The 14,561-nt window shown below is 46.3% G+C and overlaps 1 protein-coding gene across 2 annotated transcripts in view; it reads right to left on the bottom strand.

Annotated features, from left to right (window-relative positions):
- The window catches only part of LOC102735382 (sortilin-related receptor), a 118,937-nt gene that overhangs the window by 80,347 nt on the left and 24,029 nt on the right, over window positions 1–14,561 (bottom strand). For both annotated transcript variants that reach the window (XM_081799267.1, XM_081799266.1), the window contains exons 4-6: window positions 12,582–12,743; window positions 10,918–10,985; window positions 5,293–5,473 (exon numbers count right to left, since the gene is read on the bottom strand). In XM_081799267.1, coding sequence (XP_081655393.1) covers window positions 5,293–5,473; window positions 10,918–10,985; window positions 12,582–12,743 — 411 coding nt within the window. The remainder of the gene's footprint in view (window positions 1–5,292; window positions 5,474–10,917; window positions 10,986–12,581; window positions 12,744–14,561) is intronic.

Raw genomic sequence — 14,561 nt, 5'->3', positions numbered from 1 at the left:
CCCATGCTCAAAGGCCCTCAGCAAAGGCTACCAGATGTACTGATTCAAAGCATTTAAGAAAAATCTCTGTTCAATCATTAGCTAACCACGAAGCCTAATTATCATACATTTCATAGCCACACACAATGAAGAATGCAAACTCTACAAAATTAATGAAGGAAAGTCACAAACAAAACAAATACAGGCAACAGTAGGAAAAGGTAACAAAAACCATTTTGGGAAGGGGCTACTCTGATATAAACAGTTGCCACCTTATACCATCAAAAATGTCTGATTTTCAATAAAAGAATGGTAAGACAAGCAAACAGCAAAGTATGGCCCCTACATAAACACCACACACACACACACACACACACACACACACACACACACACACACAGAGTCAATAGAAACTGTTCCTGAGGAAGGCCCGATATTGGACTCACAAACAAAACATTTAAACCCCCTATCATAAATATGTTCAAAAAATTAAAAGAAACCATGTCACAAGAATTAAAGGAAAGTGTGAGAACACAGTCTCACTAAATGAGAGTATCACTAAAGAAACAGAAATTATAGAGATACAAATTCTTGAGTGGGAAAGGACAATAACTCACAAGAAAAAAATTACCAGAGGGGTTCAACAAGAGATCTGAACCGGCAGAAGAGAGAGGCAGTGGACCTAAAGACCCATTAATTCTGATGATCCGTAATAAACACAGATGAAATCTGAAAACATGATACTAGGAAAGAAAACAGGTACAAAAAGTCCCATGGCATAAGATACTCTTTACATAAAGTGTCCAGAATAGGCAATTCTATGAGGCAGAAAATAGATTCATGGTTGCCAGGGGCAGGGAGGGGAGGGGAATGAAATGGGGGTGCAGGGGCTGGAATTAGATAGTGATAAGCATTACACAACTTTGTGAATAAGCTAAAAACCACTGAGCTGTATACCTTAAAAGGGTGAATTTTATGGCATAGGAATTATATCTCAATACAGGTGTTATAAAATTAATATTAAATTTATTGGTATTATAGCTTTATTTATAATGTTTGGGTTTTATTGTTATTCATAATGTGTTTGGGTTTTATTGTTGCCTATAAATTATATGCATTAAGTGTTTATACCTAGCTTTATGTTTACATACATTTAAGTAACGTTATAATTAATTTGTCAATAGCTTGGTTTTGGTCAGTTATCCTAAAAAAAATCACACTCCAATTGTGATCAGCTAACTTTTCATAGAGAAGCCCACAATCTTGAGATGATTACTAAGTTTTCTTGTTATCTCTACCAACATTAGAGACTTTAAATTAGCATAATGAAGATTAGAAATTGGTTTTCAATAGTGGTTGGTTGGTCAGAATAGCGGAAGTACAAATGAGCTCTTTTGGGAGATCAGTGGCATGCAAGATATCTGAATTGGCCATAATATCCTGAAGATAACACTCTGGCATGAATAGGGCATAACAATTTAAGGAGGCCTGTAACCTGAACTTTTAGGGGTAATGTCCACGACTTATCAAGCTTTTACACGAGAGGATTCTGGTTGCCTGATGCCAACTCAAAGGGTAACAAAATCTTGCCTTTACAACAGGGTTGGTTTTCTGTAAAGATCCATATAGAAGTATTTTAAAGTTTATGAGCCATCCCGCCTCCATGCAACTATTCAATTCTGCCACTGTGACATGAAAGCAGTGATAGACAACATGTAAGCAAATGAGCATAGCTGTTTCAATAAAACTTTATTGACAAAAATAAGTGAAGGGCCATAGTTTGCCAATCCCTGCTCTAGAACATTGTGTCTGCATCACCTAGAAGAAGAGAGGAGATGCCATCAAGCCCATACATTAGGTCTTTGCTTACTGACATACATTTGTGCAAGAAAGGTGTGGACCTGGCTTTCATGATAAGCTGATGGTGAAGCTACAGAAGAGCAGCTAGCCCTCACTTACCTCCAACATTCTGGCAACTATTAATATCTACCAGAAAGAACCTAACAGCTGTCTATTGCCAAGTTAACGAATCAATGTTGGTCCAGTTTGCAGAAGTGCCTCTTTGCTGCCTCAATGGCCTATCATTTTGATGTAGACTATTAAGTAAGTGAATGTCATGTCAAAAAACATGGAATAAAAATTAAACTTGGGTTAAAAAAAATATTAAAGAGGGGCCCCAGAGTGGTTCAGTCAGTTGAACAACTGACTCCTGATTTCAGCTCAGGGCACGATCTCAGGGTCGTTGGGTCGAGCCCCACATCGGGCACTCTGATCCGCATGGATTAGGCTTGAGATTCTCTCTCTCCCTCTCCTACTGCCCCTTCCCCACCCCCTCAAATAATTAAATAAAATCTTTAAAAAAAAAATCAGGGCGCCTGGGTTGGCTCAGTTGGTTAAGCGACTGCCTTCGGCTCAGGTCATGATCCTGGAGTCCCGGGATCGAGTCCCACATCAGGCTCCCTGCTCAGCAGGGAGTCTGCTTCTCCCTCTGACCCTCCTCCCTCTCATGTTCTCTGTCTCTCATTCTCTCTCTCGCAAATAAATAAAATCTTAAAAAAAAAAAAAAAAAGACCTATTAAAAAAAATAAATAAATAAAATAAAAAATAAAAAATAAAAAAAAAATCAAAGGGCATCAGAAACAAAGCACATATGAAATAAGAGCCAGACTAACAGGGCACAGGGGTATTCGGAAGATTCAGACACCAGCTCCAGTCCAGAATCCAGATGGCTGTCCCCACATGTTCTAAAGAGCTAACTTGCAAAGAATTATAATCGTTCACGGTACTGGAAAAAAGCAAAAGAGTTAATCACCCAAAACCAATTTTCTGTGGTTTTGCAATTAGCTCCTTGACTTTCCTAATTTGATTTGAATCCATTTAATATTAAGGTCCCTCAGAATTCCCCAAACCCAGGCAGCCTGAGTGCTAAGCACACCCCAGATAAGAAGTTACACCTGCAGACCTCACAGTACTCCTACTGATATGGTTATCCAACCAAGGCCAATGTTGTTTATCCTTATGGCTCAGCAGTCTAATGTAATAAAGAGGAAGAAATTAAAAGAGGGGAAACACTCATTTTATCATCCACAGCCGGTTGGGTCTCTTCCCATCATCAACCCATCCAATCTACAATGATCCTTTGATGATAGAACTGACTATTATCGAAAGCTTCTGCATACAGAAGACCTCAGGGAAGAGCTTCTCAAATTTTGGAGATTCTTAGGCAGCCTAAGGATGCTGAGAAAAAAAATGCATTTGGGCCCTGAAATCCGCTTTTGGAACAAGTGCTCTTGAGTGATGGTGCTGAGATTGCTCCTAAGACCACAATTTGAGAAACACTTCCATGTGGTGGCCTACCTCATCTGGCCTAGAGCCTCTAGCTAACACCACTGACCCTGGAATCCGGTGGCCCATCCATGTGCTGAAAGATGAAGCCAACACATAACTACAGGTTTGTCACCAATATCCTATAAATAAATAAACCATACAGAGAGGTGAGAATTGACCAAGAAAGTAACAATCATTTAAGGCCTCCTACCACTCCCCTAAAAAATCTACTGGCCTATGCTTTCTAAATCAGGTGGGCAGAGATGGCATTCATTCAACTACTGTGCATCTGCTATGTATCAAGCATTGTGCAAGATACTGGGTACCACATCAGTGATGAACAAGGCAGACACAGCCCCTGATCTCACCACTGGCCAGGAATAACAATAAATTTGTTCCCAGCGCCCTGCATATCAGCCATGGCGAGAGAACAGACATAGCCGTTAGGGTGGAACGGAGGGCTTAGAAAGCTCCCACTGGGATATTTCTTTAGCTCTTGGGCGTGAGATCCAGAAAAAACAGGCATAAGAGGAATGCGCAACGGCTCTCCACCTCAGCCCCGAATCAGTCAGTAGGCAAATCTAAGAATCAGTCACTGTGTCTTAGAATCAAGAAATTAAAATCATATAAATAAACTCAGGCCCAAGGAACTAAAACAGAAAAGACCCAGGAACACTGAAAGATGAGAGGCAAACCAGGACCTTGGGACCACCAAGAGGATGTCACAAGGTCCCAGTCCTCAGGCCTGGTTCCCCACACTGCGCTCCCTCCTCACCACAACCCTGCCCGAGGCAACCCAAGGATGCTTGCCTTCTGAGCCGCTGTGTGTGTGCGTAAGAGAAAGAGAGAGGAAGTGATAGGCAAGGCAGGAAAGGAATGATCCAGCAACTGACCCAATGCAAATAGCCTGACAGAAGAAAAACTGCCATAATTATAGTGGCTTTAAAAAACATTTTGCAAAGTATGTAATGGGGCACCCCTCTTGCCTTTAAGCCACCCACATCTTCTCTTCTCTTCTCATCTCAACCTTACTCTCTGCTTTCCTTGCTGGGGGGGTCCTCTCTCTACCCTGGAATCCTACCAAAGGGGCCGGCTACCCATCATATATTTTAAGTGAGAATCTGGAGGAAAACATTACACCTGATTTTAGTCCCTAAGGTTAACTGTGACAGAAAGCAAAGCGCCTGCCAGTTACCAGCGGCCGTCTGCAGAGCCTGAGGTCAAGGAGGGAATGGCCCCCATCAAGAAAATAAGCTACGGCACTCCAGGATAGCGGCCCAACCTGCTCTCCTCGGGACGGTTTTATTCCTTTACACAGGGCAGTGCAGTCGCCGCTTGCAACTTGAGACAGTCACAAGGCAAGCCCTGTTAAATAATCAAGTCTGGTTTTAAATGAGCAAGCCTCCCCCCACCTCCCCAGCATCTGGCTCCATCCAACACATCAAATCAAGGGGAAGATTTTCCCAAAGGCTGAGAGTTAAGCTACTTACTGACAGCTGGAAGCTTAATCACTGCTTTTCTTAGAGCATTAACTCCCACTAGCCAATGACTACACATTCTATTAGCCATGGAAATTAACACGCGTCTAAAATTCCCAAAGACATTGGCCTAATCCAAAAGGAAATCAGGCGGCGAGATTAAAGCAAATTGCCACAGAGCCCCACCCCTCCTTTCTGTGTTCTTTTAATTGGGATGTCAAAGAAACACGTGTTTGACAAGGATGCCTGGCTACCAGGAAACAACCACATTCCAAGAGCCCAGAGACATCCCGAGTGGCTGTCTGAGCTTTTCCACTCCTCTGACCTCCTGGGACCATCCAAGCCCCACGGGAATGCCCGTCTATATCCAGTGCCCCTCAGTCAAGCTCCCCGGGGCGCGTTGACCCCTTCCCTGCATATTCAAACTCACCGGCTCCATCACAGAATGCCGAACCTCTGAAAGGAAACTCAAAAGGAGTTTCCACGTTCCTCAGCACCTTCAACTTACCACCACCTTTGTAGCAAACATGTACTTGTCCCGAAGCTGAAAGTCTTTCACTTCCTCCAGGATCATTTCCTGGTTCTCCCGGGACTGGAAGAAGTCCGTACTTCGGAAAACCGTGGAGTAGCCAGAGGGTTCGTGCCGTTCCACGTAGATGGTGTTTGGCTTGTCATAGGGATCGATACCCCTAGAGGAAAGAGAGCGGTTTCTATCATCACTCTGTTTAAGCAACTGGAGATACCGAGGTTCTGCCGTTCAGACAGCCTGCTGGAATTGAGGGACACAATCCCACGCTCTCTGCCACAAACAGAGCCCTTTGGTTGCTCCTCGGTTCAGTGGGGAGGGAAAGTGATCGCCATTTGTCAAGTGTTGATGTTGTTACTGCTCTCTTCAAAGTGCCCTGGGTGTCACTCAAGGCAAGCCTTGGCCGTGCCTGAGATGAGCAAAAAGAAGGAAAAGTAAAAGGTGGGGTGTTTTGGAATCAGTAAGCAAGGGACTGCTTGAGGCTGTCAGTGAGTTTCTGACCTCAAGTTGTAAACCTCAGAGAATGAAGGAGTGTGTTTTCCCAGGCCCGTACGCTCTCAGAACAGCTCTAGAAGAAACCACACGAGGAACCAGTGAGCCTGATCTTGCTAGCAGGCCCTGCCCTTTCTGTTTGTCCGTCCTGGGCCACTGTTGCTGATCCGTGCAATCCGGAGTCATCCTACCAGTGCAAAGTCATGTTCTGCGAGGCTCCTTTGCAAACTCATTCTCACATGGACTGATCTCCCTGATGTCCTTCAGAAATTCAGAGCTCATTTCTCCCCCCACCCCACTCCCTGTGCTCCGTCAACAGAGCACCCCTCTGCAGGGAGGCCCCCGCCCCGCCCCGTGTGCATTCTGACCTGCATGTTGAAATCCTACTCTTCTGAGGTCAAGTTCAAGGCCCCTCTTCCAGGAAGCCCTCCCCAAAGCTCTCCACCCTCCTCCCAATACCCACGATGTACCTGTGCAGTGTTCAATTTCAAGCCTTATGTATTAATGTTATGTGAGTTTCAAACAAAGGTAGAAAACTGTTTTGGGTGGGTGGATTTTGGAATCACTCTCGTGACTTTATACAATGGTGCTTCTTATTCACAGTGGTGCTTCTTATTCACTGTGTTCTATTATTCACCATAATGTGTCTGAGCTTCCTAGAGAGAGTACAGATGCCTTTAAAGGCCATGTCTTATATTTCTTTTTGTCCTACAGGGCTCCCAGCTGAACTGAATCTTGCTGCACTGAATCCGTGGACCACAGTACAAAGGCTACTCCAAACTGAAAACTCTAAGGTTGACTTGATCAAACTCCCTCAAGAAGAATCTCAGAACAGGAGTCTCCCCCAAATAAGGCCCCCAACAACAGCTGCAAGGAGGACTACTCTGCCTCAGGTTTCCTAATGCTCAACAAGACACCAGGCCAGGCAGACCATTCAGCACATGGGAAAAATCAGGAGGAGAGCCTCAGAGGGAGGATGCAGGGATGACCCAAGGAAAGGCAGGACTCCCTTCTGGACCTGTCTTTGCAGAGTGACATATGCATGATGGCTCTCAAGGTAATGAAGGCTCGGATATAAAATTCCTTCAAAGATATACTGTCAAGAGAACGGGAAGGGGGGCGCCTGGGTGGCTCCCTCGTTAAGCGTCTGCCTTCGGCTCGGGTCATGATCCCAGGGTCCTGGGATCGAGCCCCGCATCAGGGGGGTCCCTGCTCAGCGGGGTTCCCTCTCTCGCTGTCTCTCTGTCAAATAAATAAATAAAATCTTTTAAAAAAAATTTTAAAAAAAGAGCACAGGAAGGAAGGGAGGGAGGGAGGGAGGGAAAGAGGGAAGGGGGGAAGGAGGGAAGGAGGGAGGAAGGAAGGAAAGAAGGAAGGAAGGGGGAGAGAAGAAATAGAAAACCAAAAGGCATGACTTTGGCCCCACAATCTGGAGTCTAAGCAGAGCACTGGAGAAGCCAGCAGGCTTGGCCCCAGTGCAGGAGACAACTGCTCATCATCAGACGCTCTGCGTGCGTATGTGTGGGGGTGGTGGCATGTTCTCTTCTTTTCCACAATTAGAAGTACTGATTAAAGTACTTCCTCTACCCTAGAGGATATGCAAATTAAAACAAAGCTGCTGGATATTTTTAAAAAGGCAGAGAGGAAGGGACCTTCACTCAGAGAATTTTGAGACTGAGCTCACCTCTGCTATTCTTTTCCTAAACAAAAGCAGTATCTAGAGATAGAAAGAGCTGCGACTTCCCTCCCAATTCTCTTCCGTGATCCCGCTGTGGACCTCCCGTTTCTGAGAGCCACTCCGCCTCCAAGCTCGGCTACTTGGCCATCGCTAGCTTCCACTACGGTCTGGTCTCTTGGCCCTCGTTTGAAAATTCCAAGCCTTGCTCCATCTGTGAGCACAGTCAGCAGTCCTCACCGGGCCTCACCTACAACCCTTCCATGGTGCTCGGCCAGGCACCCCTGAGTCCCTCCCCCACTGCCCTTCCACTGTCCCACCTTGCTGATCTCCAGCTCTGGATTCCATAGACCACTGGTTTTCCAAACGCCTGCTGCTCTCAGGCTGCCCCGCATTATTGAATAAATGTATGCCGTTATTCTTAGAGAGGTTAGATTACACTCTCCCTTATCATGGGAAATCCTAGGGGAAAATCCTCCAAATGGCCTGAAATGCCCTGACACCAGACATGTAGTTATCTAAAATAAGATAGGCCAGGCCTTTCCCCTAAGATATCAGCATATGTGCACAGAGGCAAAAGTACAACATACAGATTCCCCAATGTGATGTTCCTTTACTCAGTCATCCTGCTAGTGTGCCCTCTTAATATATGGTTATGTAAGCAGATGAAAGCCCAATCTGTCCCCTTAAGACACATATAAAGCAAAAGGAAGTTCTAATGGTACTCCTTGGGTAGAGGTTATACTTGGATAAGACTGTGGTCATAATTTCACTAAGACAATACAACCTGGGTCCAAGGAAAAAAACAAAAGGATCAGAAACAGCTGTCTCTTTGAAAAGGAAGTCCAACGGAGCCTGAAGATACTCAGCTGTAGGACCCCTCTACATCTGGGCTCCCTCCCATCTTCACCGTCCTCATTCACCAAGGAAGCAATACCAACTCAAAGACATTCCTCTGCAAACAGAGAGCTAAAAGAAGCACAGACAGTATGTACCACTGCATTTAATGAGGACTAAAAACCACATGGAAACCTCAAAACACAAATGATAAACTGAGAATTATAAATGAACACACACATGTGGTATCTAGTGTCACAAAGGTCTAACCTCAAATATACAAAGAGCTCCTGGAAATCAATAAAAAGACTAACCATTCAACAGAAAAAGGGCCAAGGGCATGAAAAGACATGTCATAAAAATAGAAATAAAAAAGACACGGGGCACCTGGGTGGCTCTGTCATTAAGCATCTGCCTTCGGCTCAGGTCATGATCCCAGGGTCCTGGGATCGAGCCCCGCATCGGGCTCCCTGCTCCACGGGAAGCCTGCTTCTCCCTCTCCCACTCCCCCTGCTTGTGTTCCCTCTCTCGCTGTGTCTCTCTCTGTCAAATAAATAAATAAAATCTTTAAGAAAGAAAAAAAAAAGGAAATAAAAATGACGCTTAAGCTGTTAAAAGATGCTCAAACTCATTCATAATAAGAAAAATTCAAACTAAGACTATACTGAGATACCCTGTCTTACCTGACACATTGGCTGTGGAGAGAAGCACAGTTCTATGTTACTGAGATGAGAGCAAAATTTAACAGTCTCCATAGATTTGGCAATCTCTACCAAAGTTACAATTTCAATGCTTTATTCACTGGGGATATATCTGTGCTCAAAACTGACCAAAGCCCCTACCTTTGTAGAGCTTTCATTCTATCAAAGAGAGAAAGACAAATAATAAGCCTAATAATCCCATATTAGAATGTGGTAAGTGTTACGCAAAAAAATAACAGATCAGGGCACAGGAAATGACAGGGGAGTAGTTGCAATTTTAATAGGATCCTTAGGATAGGCCTCATTTAGAAAGTGTTATTTGAGCAGACTTGAATGAGATAAGGGAGTAAGCAATAAGTATATCTTGAAGAAGAACAGTCTAGGCAGGGAAAAAAGCAAGTGCAAAGGCCCTGTGGCAGGAATATGCTTGGCATTAATCTGAGAGAAGTGATGGTGCATAAAGAGTTCAAAGTAGAGAGAGGAACAACATGATCTGACCTGTTTTTACAAAGATCAACCCGGCCACGTACTGAGAATTAACTGCAGAAGGACAGGACTAGTGGTGGAAAGACCAGGTGGACAACTAATGAGTGACAGTGGTGGCTTGGAGTAAAGTCATAGCTGAGCAGTAGATCCTAGATATAAACCAAAGGTAGAGACAACAGGATTTCCTGATAGGTGGAATGTGAAGCATGAAACAAACATGAAATCAGTGATGATTCCCAAGTTCTTGGCCTGAGCAACTAGAAACTGAAATGGGGAAGATTCCAGGGGCAGCTGACTGGGGGCAGTGGAGGTCAAGGGTCGATGTAGGAGGAATCAAGTTTGCTAAGTGTGAAGGGTTTGAGTGACCTGCTGACCCAGCATGTCTGCTCCTGAGAATCTGTTCTGCCCATTTGCCCACACGTGTACAAGTGCATCTATTCAAGATTACATACTGCACCCTGTAACAGTGAAAGATCAGAAGGACGTACGACTAGCAACAGCTGTACTTCTGCAAGTCCAGCCCTGTTGATTTCTCTCTCCTTCTCAAAACCCTATAGGGGCTCCTCGCTGCTTTCAGAATTCAGTCCAGATTCCTTTACCAAGCACTGCATATTCGGATACCAATGTCCCTTCCCGAACTTCACCCAACATACTGTCCAGAAGTCAGACTTCGTGTTCTCCACCCAAGTACCACAGTGTTCTCTCTCTCTGCCTTTGGCCATTCTGTTTCTGTCTGGAATCCCAGCCCCGCACACCTCCAGGCCCCTCCTGCTACCTCCAGCCTCTTGCGCACATCCTGGCTCAAAAGCAACCTCCTCCATGGAGCTGGCTGGGATCTCCCCATCTGGAAAGACTAGTCCCCCCTCTGGCTTCTCCTGCTAGGTCTGTGACTTTTGTGTGTCTTCCATGATGTGTGTTCTGTACACAAAATGTCTTTTCTTGCCTCCTAAGCTGCAGTCTCCTTAATAACTATATCCATAAATTATTCAACTTCTTCTACCCTAAAGCATCGAACATGTTTCATATTCAGCAGACATCCAAAAAAATACGTTATGAATGAACAAGTGAATGAAAGTGATACAGAGAAAAATCCCCACTTCTGTTGTCATGCTCGAAGAGTGAAGGTCTTTAGAAATTCTAATCATGCAAGTGCTTCAAGAGTCCCCTGGGTTCCCTGATGGACTGAAAAATGCAAAAGCTCTGTCACTTCTCTCACCAATAACTTTCCTCTCTCATCCCCCACCGCCCCACACAGTAAGCGTGTTGTACTCTCAGTTCTAATTCCCAGGTCTGGAATGTGCCTTTCCCGAACCACATGCTCCACATTTCAGGTGAGGGCAGGTCTGTCCTCCATGAAGGAGCTAGAACTGAAGAAAGGTGATTATGTAATTCAAACTTCTTAGATGGAGGACTTACCAAGAAAAGGACTTCACATGTTCCTGAATCAGGATCCAGGTCTGGCCAAAATCATCTGACTTCCACAGCTGCAAAGACCAAGGACAAGAAGAGATCAAGATGCAAGAGGCAGGGACACCTGGGTGGCTCAGTCAGTTAAGCGTCTGCCTTCAGCTCAGGTCATGATCCCAGGGTCCTGGTATCGAGTCCCGCATCGGGCGGCTCCCTGCTCAGTGGGGAGCCTGTTTCTCCCTCTGCCTGCCACTCCCCCTGCTTGTGCTTTCTCTCTCTGACAAATAAATAAATAAAATCTTTAAAAAAAAAAAAAATAGAAGCAAGGGGCAGGCATAACCTGAACGGCAAGGCCATCAGGCCCCGCCATAAATAACGTGCGGTCTGGGAAGACGGGCCCGGAGATCAGCAAGGCCGGCTTGGCTACTCCAAAAGCGAACGAGGGTGGGGAGGCAAGGTGAGATCTGCACCTTCCCGTTCCTCTCCACAGTTACTAAGGCTTCAAGAATAACTACAAGGAAAAATGACTGGGTATTGTCTTCCATTTATGGATCATCAGAAATTACAGTTTACTCGACACTAGCCATCAGGGATAGTAAAAACAAAAGGATTACACTGTACTTTCTCACCTGGGAAACCATGTCCTTAAAAACCCATAATGGGCCACGGGGATTAAAGGTGAACAGAGGGGACCCTGGCTAAGCGCAGAGGTAAAGAGCACCAAGGGGAACCACTTGAATGCAAACGATACGGCCGTGAGTGATGAACTTGCTGGTCTTTGCCAAAGCCCCTGAACGTCCAAACACAGCACCTGAGCATTCCTCTGGCCCTAGTGACCACACAAGAAGAAGCAGAAGACTAAAAACAACGTTCATCCACGTATACTGGTAAACTGACCCAGCCTGTACTTAGGTTACTCCCTAAGGCAAGGAAAGGTAAACAGATCATGTTTTGGTTAAACAACCTGCAAAGAAAAAGATATGTTCCAAGGTTCCTCTGAGCCAAGCCATTCAAAACTCCTCATGAATCCAATCCTACAAAGTCTACTGGTTTCATGGTATTATACCAGACCGATAGCCTCAATTTGGCAAGTTTCAACCTTGAGAGATAAATCCTACTTGGGCTGTCTCCCCATCTCACTGTCCTTCAAATCCAGATTTAAGGAGAAAAATACACATATTTATATTAAAGGCACACAAACACACACACATGTAGGAAAAAAATTTAAGTTAATGATAATTTCAAATAAATGGTACAAAAGCAGTATGTTGTTTGAGGCAGAGGATGGGAAAGGTAGAACAGAAATTCAAGATAGAGGTCCCAGCAGAGCTCAGACTCCAGGCTTTAGCTGGCTCTGTGTGAATAATTTCCAGAGTTTCGATGGACCCCGCCCCCTCAAACCCACAAAGGTGCATCGACACGGAGAAGGGCATGATGTCTGGCTACAAGGGCCTGCCGAGCGCTTGGCATTGCCCCCTGGCTGGGAGGCAGACGGAGAGTGCCAGGGAGATACGGTTTTCCTCGGCCGTGGGAATTCAACTAGTACAAAGTCTAAGCTTGGGAGAGGAGGAAGGAGGGGCTGGAGGAGGTCAGTCAGAGGACACACAATCCCCACGGGCAGGAACAGAAAACCGGAGAAGCCCCACCTGACTGTGTTCCAGAAGCTCCCTTACCTGCTTGTTGGGGTGAGACCTGTCAAAGCCCAGGAGAAGGTTGGAGGCCTTGCTGTGCAGGAGGAGATCAACTGCCCGGAACGGGATGGAAAAGCCTTGGATAGTGTTGCAGAAGTCAAACGTGATCCAGAGGTACTGGGCATAAGCATCTACAAAGATGTACTGCAAGAGAAACAGGGCAAGCTCAGAGCGGGACCTGGCCAGGGCTGCCCAATACCCACCTCCCAACTCCCCCTAGCAGTGTGTGCGGGGCCGGGGGCCTGCAGGGCCCCCACTCGGCTTCCTCCCCATCTCCTGGCCAGGAGGAGCTGCTGGTGCCCAACAAGCAAGGCTCTGGGAAGGAAGGGGTGCAGGACAGGCTCTCCTTTCAGCAGGTAATTGAGCTGGTCAAGCCTATTTTTTCTTTGAATTGACCTGGCCATTCTCACCCTCTGGCAGGTCACTCAGGCACCATCAGAGGATGACTGGGACCCAGAAGGCCTGCTCTTCAGACTGGCTGCACACAGGTAAGCCTGCTTCCCTCCCTCCATCCTCTGAGGAGCTACAGGAAATCCCTACAATCACACCCATCTAGGAGGATGTTCTGGGCACTAGGCCAGGGGACAGGGCAGCCCCGAGGACCCAGCTGCCAGTGGGGCCGGCTGCCTCACTCTGGGGCCCGGCAGGAAGAGCTTGGCGAGCAGGGGCTTCACTTGACTTAGCCCTGCACAGGTAAGTGGCCCTGAACAAGTGGGACTGCAGAGTGACCGCCAGCCTAGAGAGTTCTCCAGGAGAAAGGACCGAGGCAATTCAACTTCACAAATGTGCACTGAATATTCCCCGTGGACCGGAAGCTGCAGGTGCCACGGTGAAAACCCAGAATCCTTGCAGTCTCGCATGGGAGAAAGATAGACGTGATCATGGGTGACTGTAACTCAAGGGAAAATGAGATTCAGTGGGGAACCACGGACAGAGTCTTGTGAAAAGCACGCAGTCCAGAGGAGTTCCAGTCTGGGAGATCAGAAGTGACTCCAGGGAAGATCTGGCCCTCGAAGGGCAGGCAAGACTTTCAGAGGGAAAGAACATCCCAAGTCGAGGGCAGTTTGAGTTTGGGAAAAAAAAGTAGAGCACGGACTTGAGGACGGCCAGGAGGGCCTGTGGGAAATGTCTACGGAGCACAGATAGTAGCAGGCCTGGAATGCACATGAGAGATGGGAAGGGCAGCCTCCTGTTCCCAGAAGGGCGAGGGCGGCTCGGCGGCTCACCGTGAACCAGAGCAAGGGGGACCCAGCTCCAAGCACCAACGAGTCCCTGAAATCCCAGAAATCAACAATCCAAAGGAACCCGTCCAAGCACACTTCCCCTCATTGACTGCATCTGACCCAGATCAATCTTCTGCTCAGAATCGTTTTGGCACAAGCAGCTTAGGCATGTCCTAATACTCTGTGCTTGCCTGACGCTGCGTCCACGTGTTCTTGCTCCTTCACCTTTGGCTTTTCCTTCCCCAATTCCCAGGAGTGCACTCTACATGTTCTTTCTCTCGTGTTTCTTCCACGGCATCTAACGTAGAACTCCAAACTCTGTAGGAGCCTCATTAAATCTAACCATAAAGGCAAGTGAATGTTTTGAAAGCATAAACGACCACAAGCAAATGCAATGTTGCAAAAACAATTATGATCCTAAGAGGACCACCATCATTTTTGGCATAAAAGGCGTTCCCCAGAAATGATGGAGCCCATCTTCCTGCTCCGAAACCATCCTGGTTACTAGGGAACGGAGTGCTCTCAGTTTAGAAAGACTTCTCCAGACATCTATTCCATGGTTTCTAGGGGTTTCACATTTGAAGATATAAAAATCATGTAGCCGGTTATAAAACGTATTATCTGTCATTCATGATAATAGCTCAATGTGTCCAGACCAGGGGCGCCTGGCTGGCTCAGACGGTGGAACCTGCGACTCTTGATCTTGGGGTCGTGAGTTCGAGCCCCACGTTGGGCATAG

This window comes from Leptonychotes weddellii, chromosome 11, assembly GCF_054177405.1.
Source record: "Leptonychotes weddellii isolate Sample4059 chromosome 11, ASM5417740v2, whole genome shotgun sequence".
Taxonomy (NCBI): domain Eukaryota; kingdom Metazoa; phylum Chordata; class Mammalia; order Carnivora; family Phocidae; genus Leptonychotes; species Leptonychotes weddellii.
This window is presented reverse-complemented; position numbering and strand designations above follow the sequence as displayed.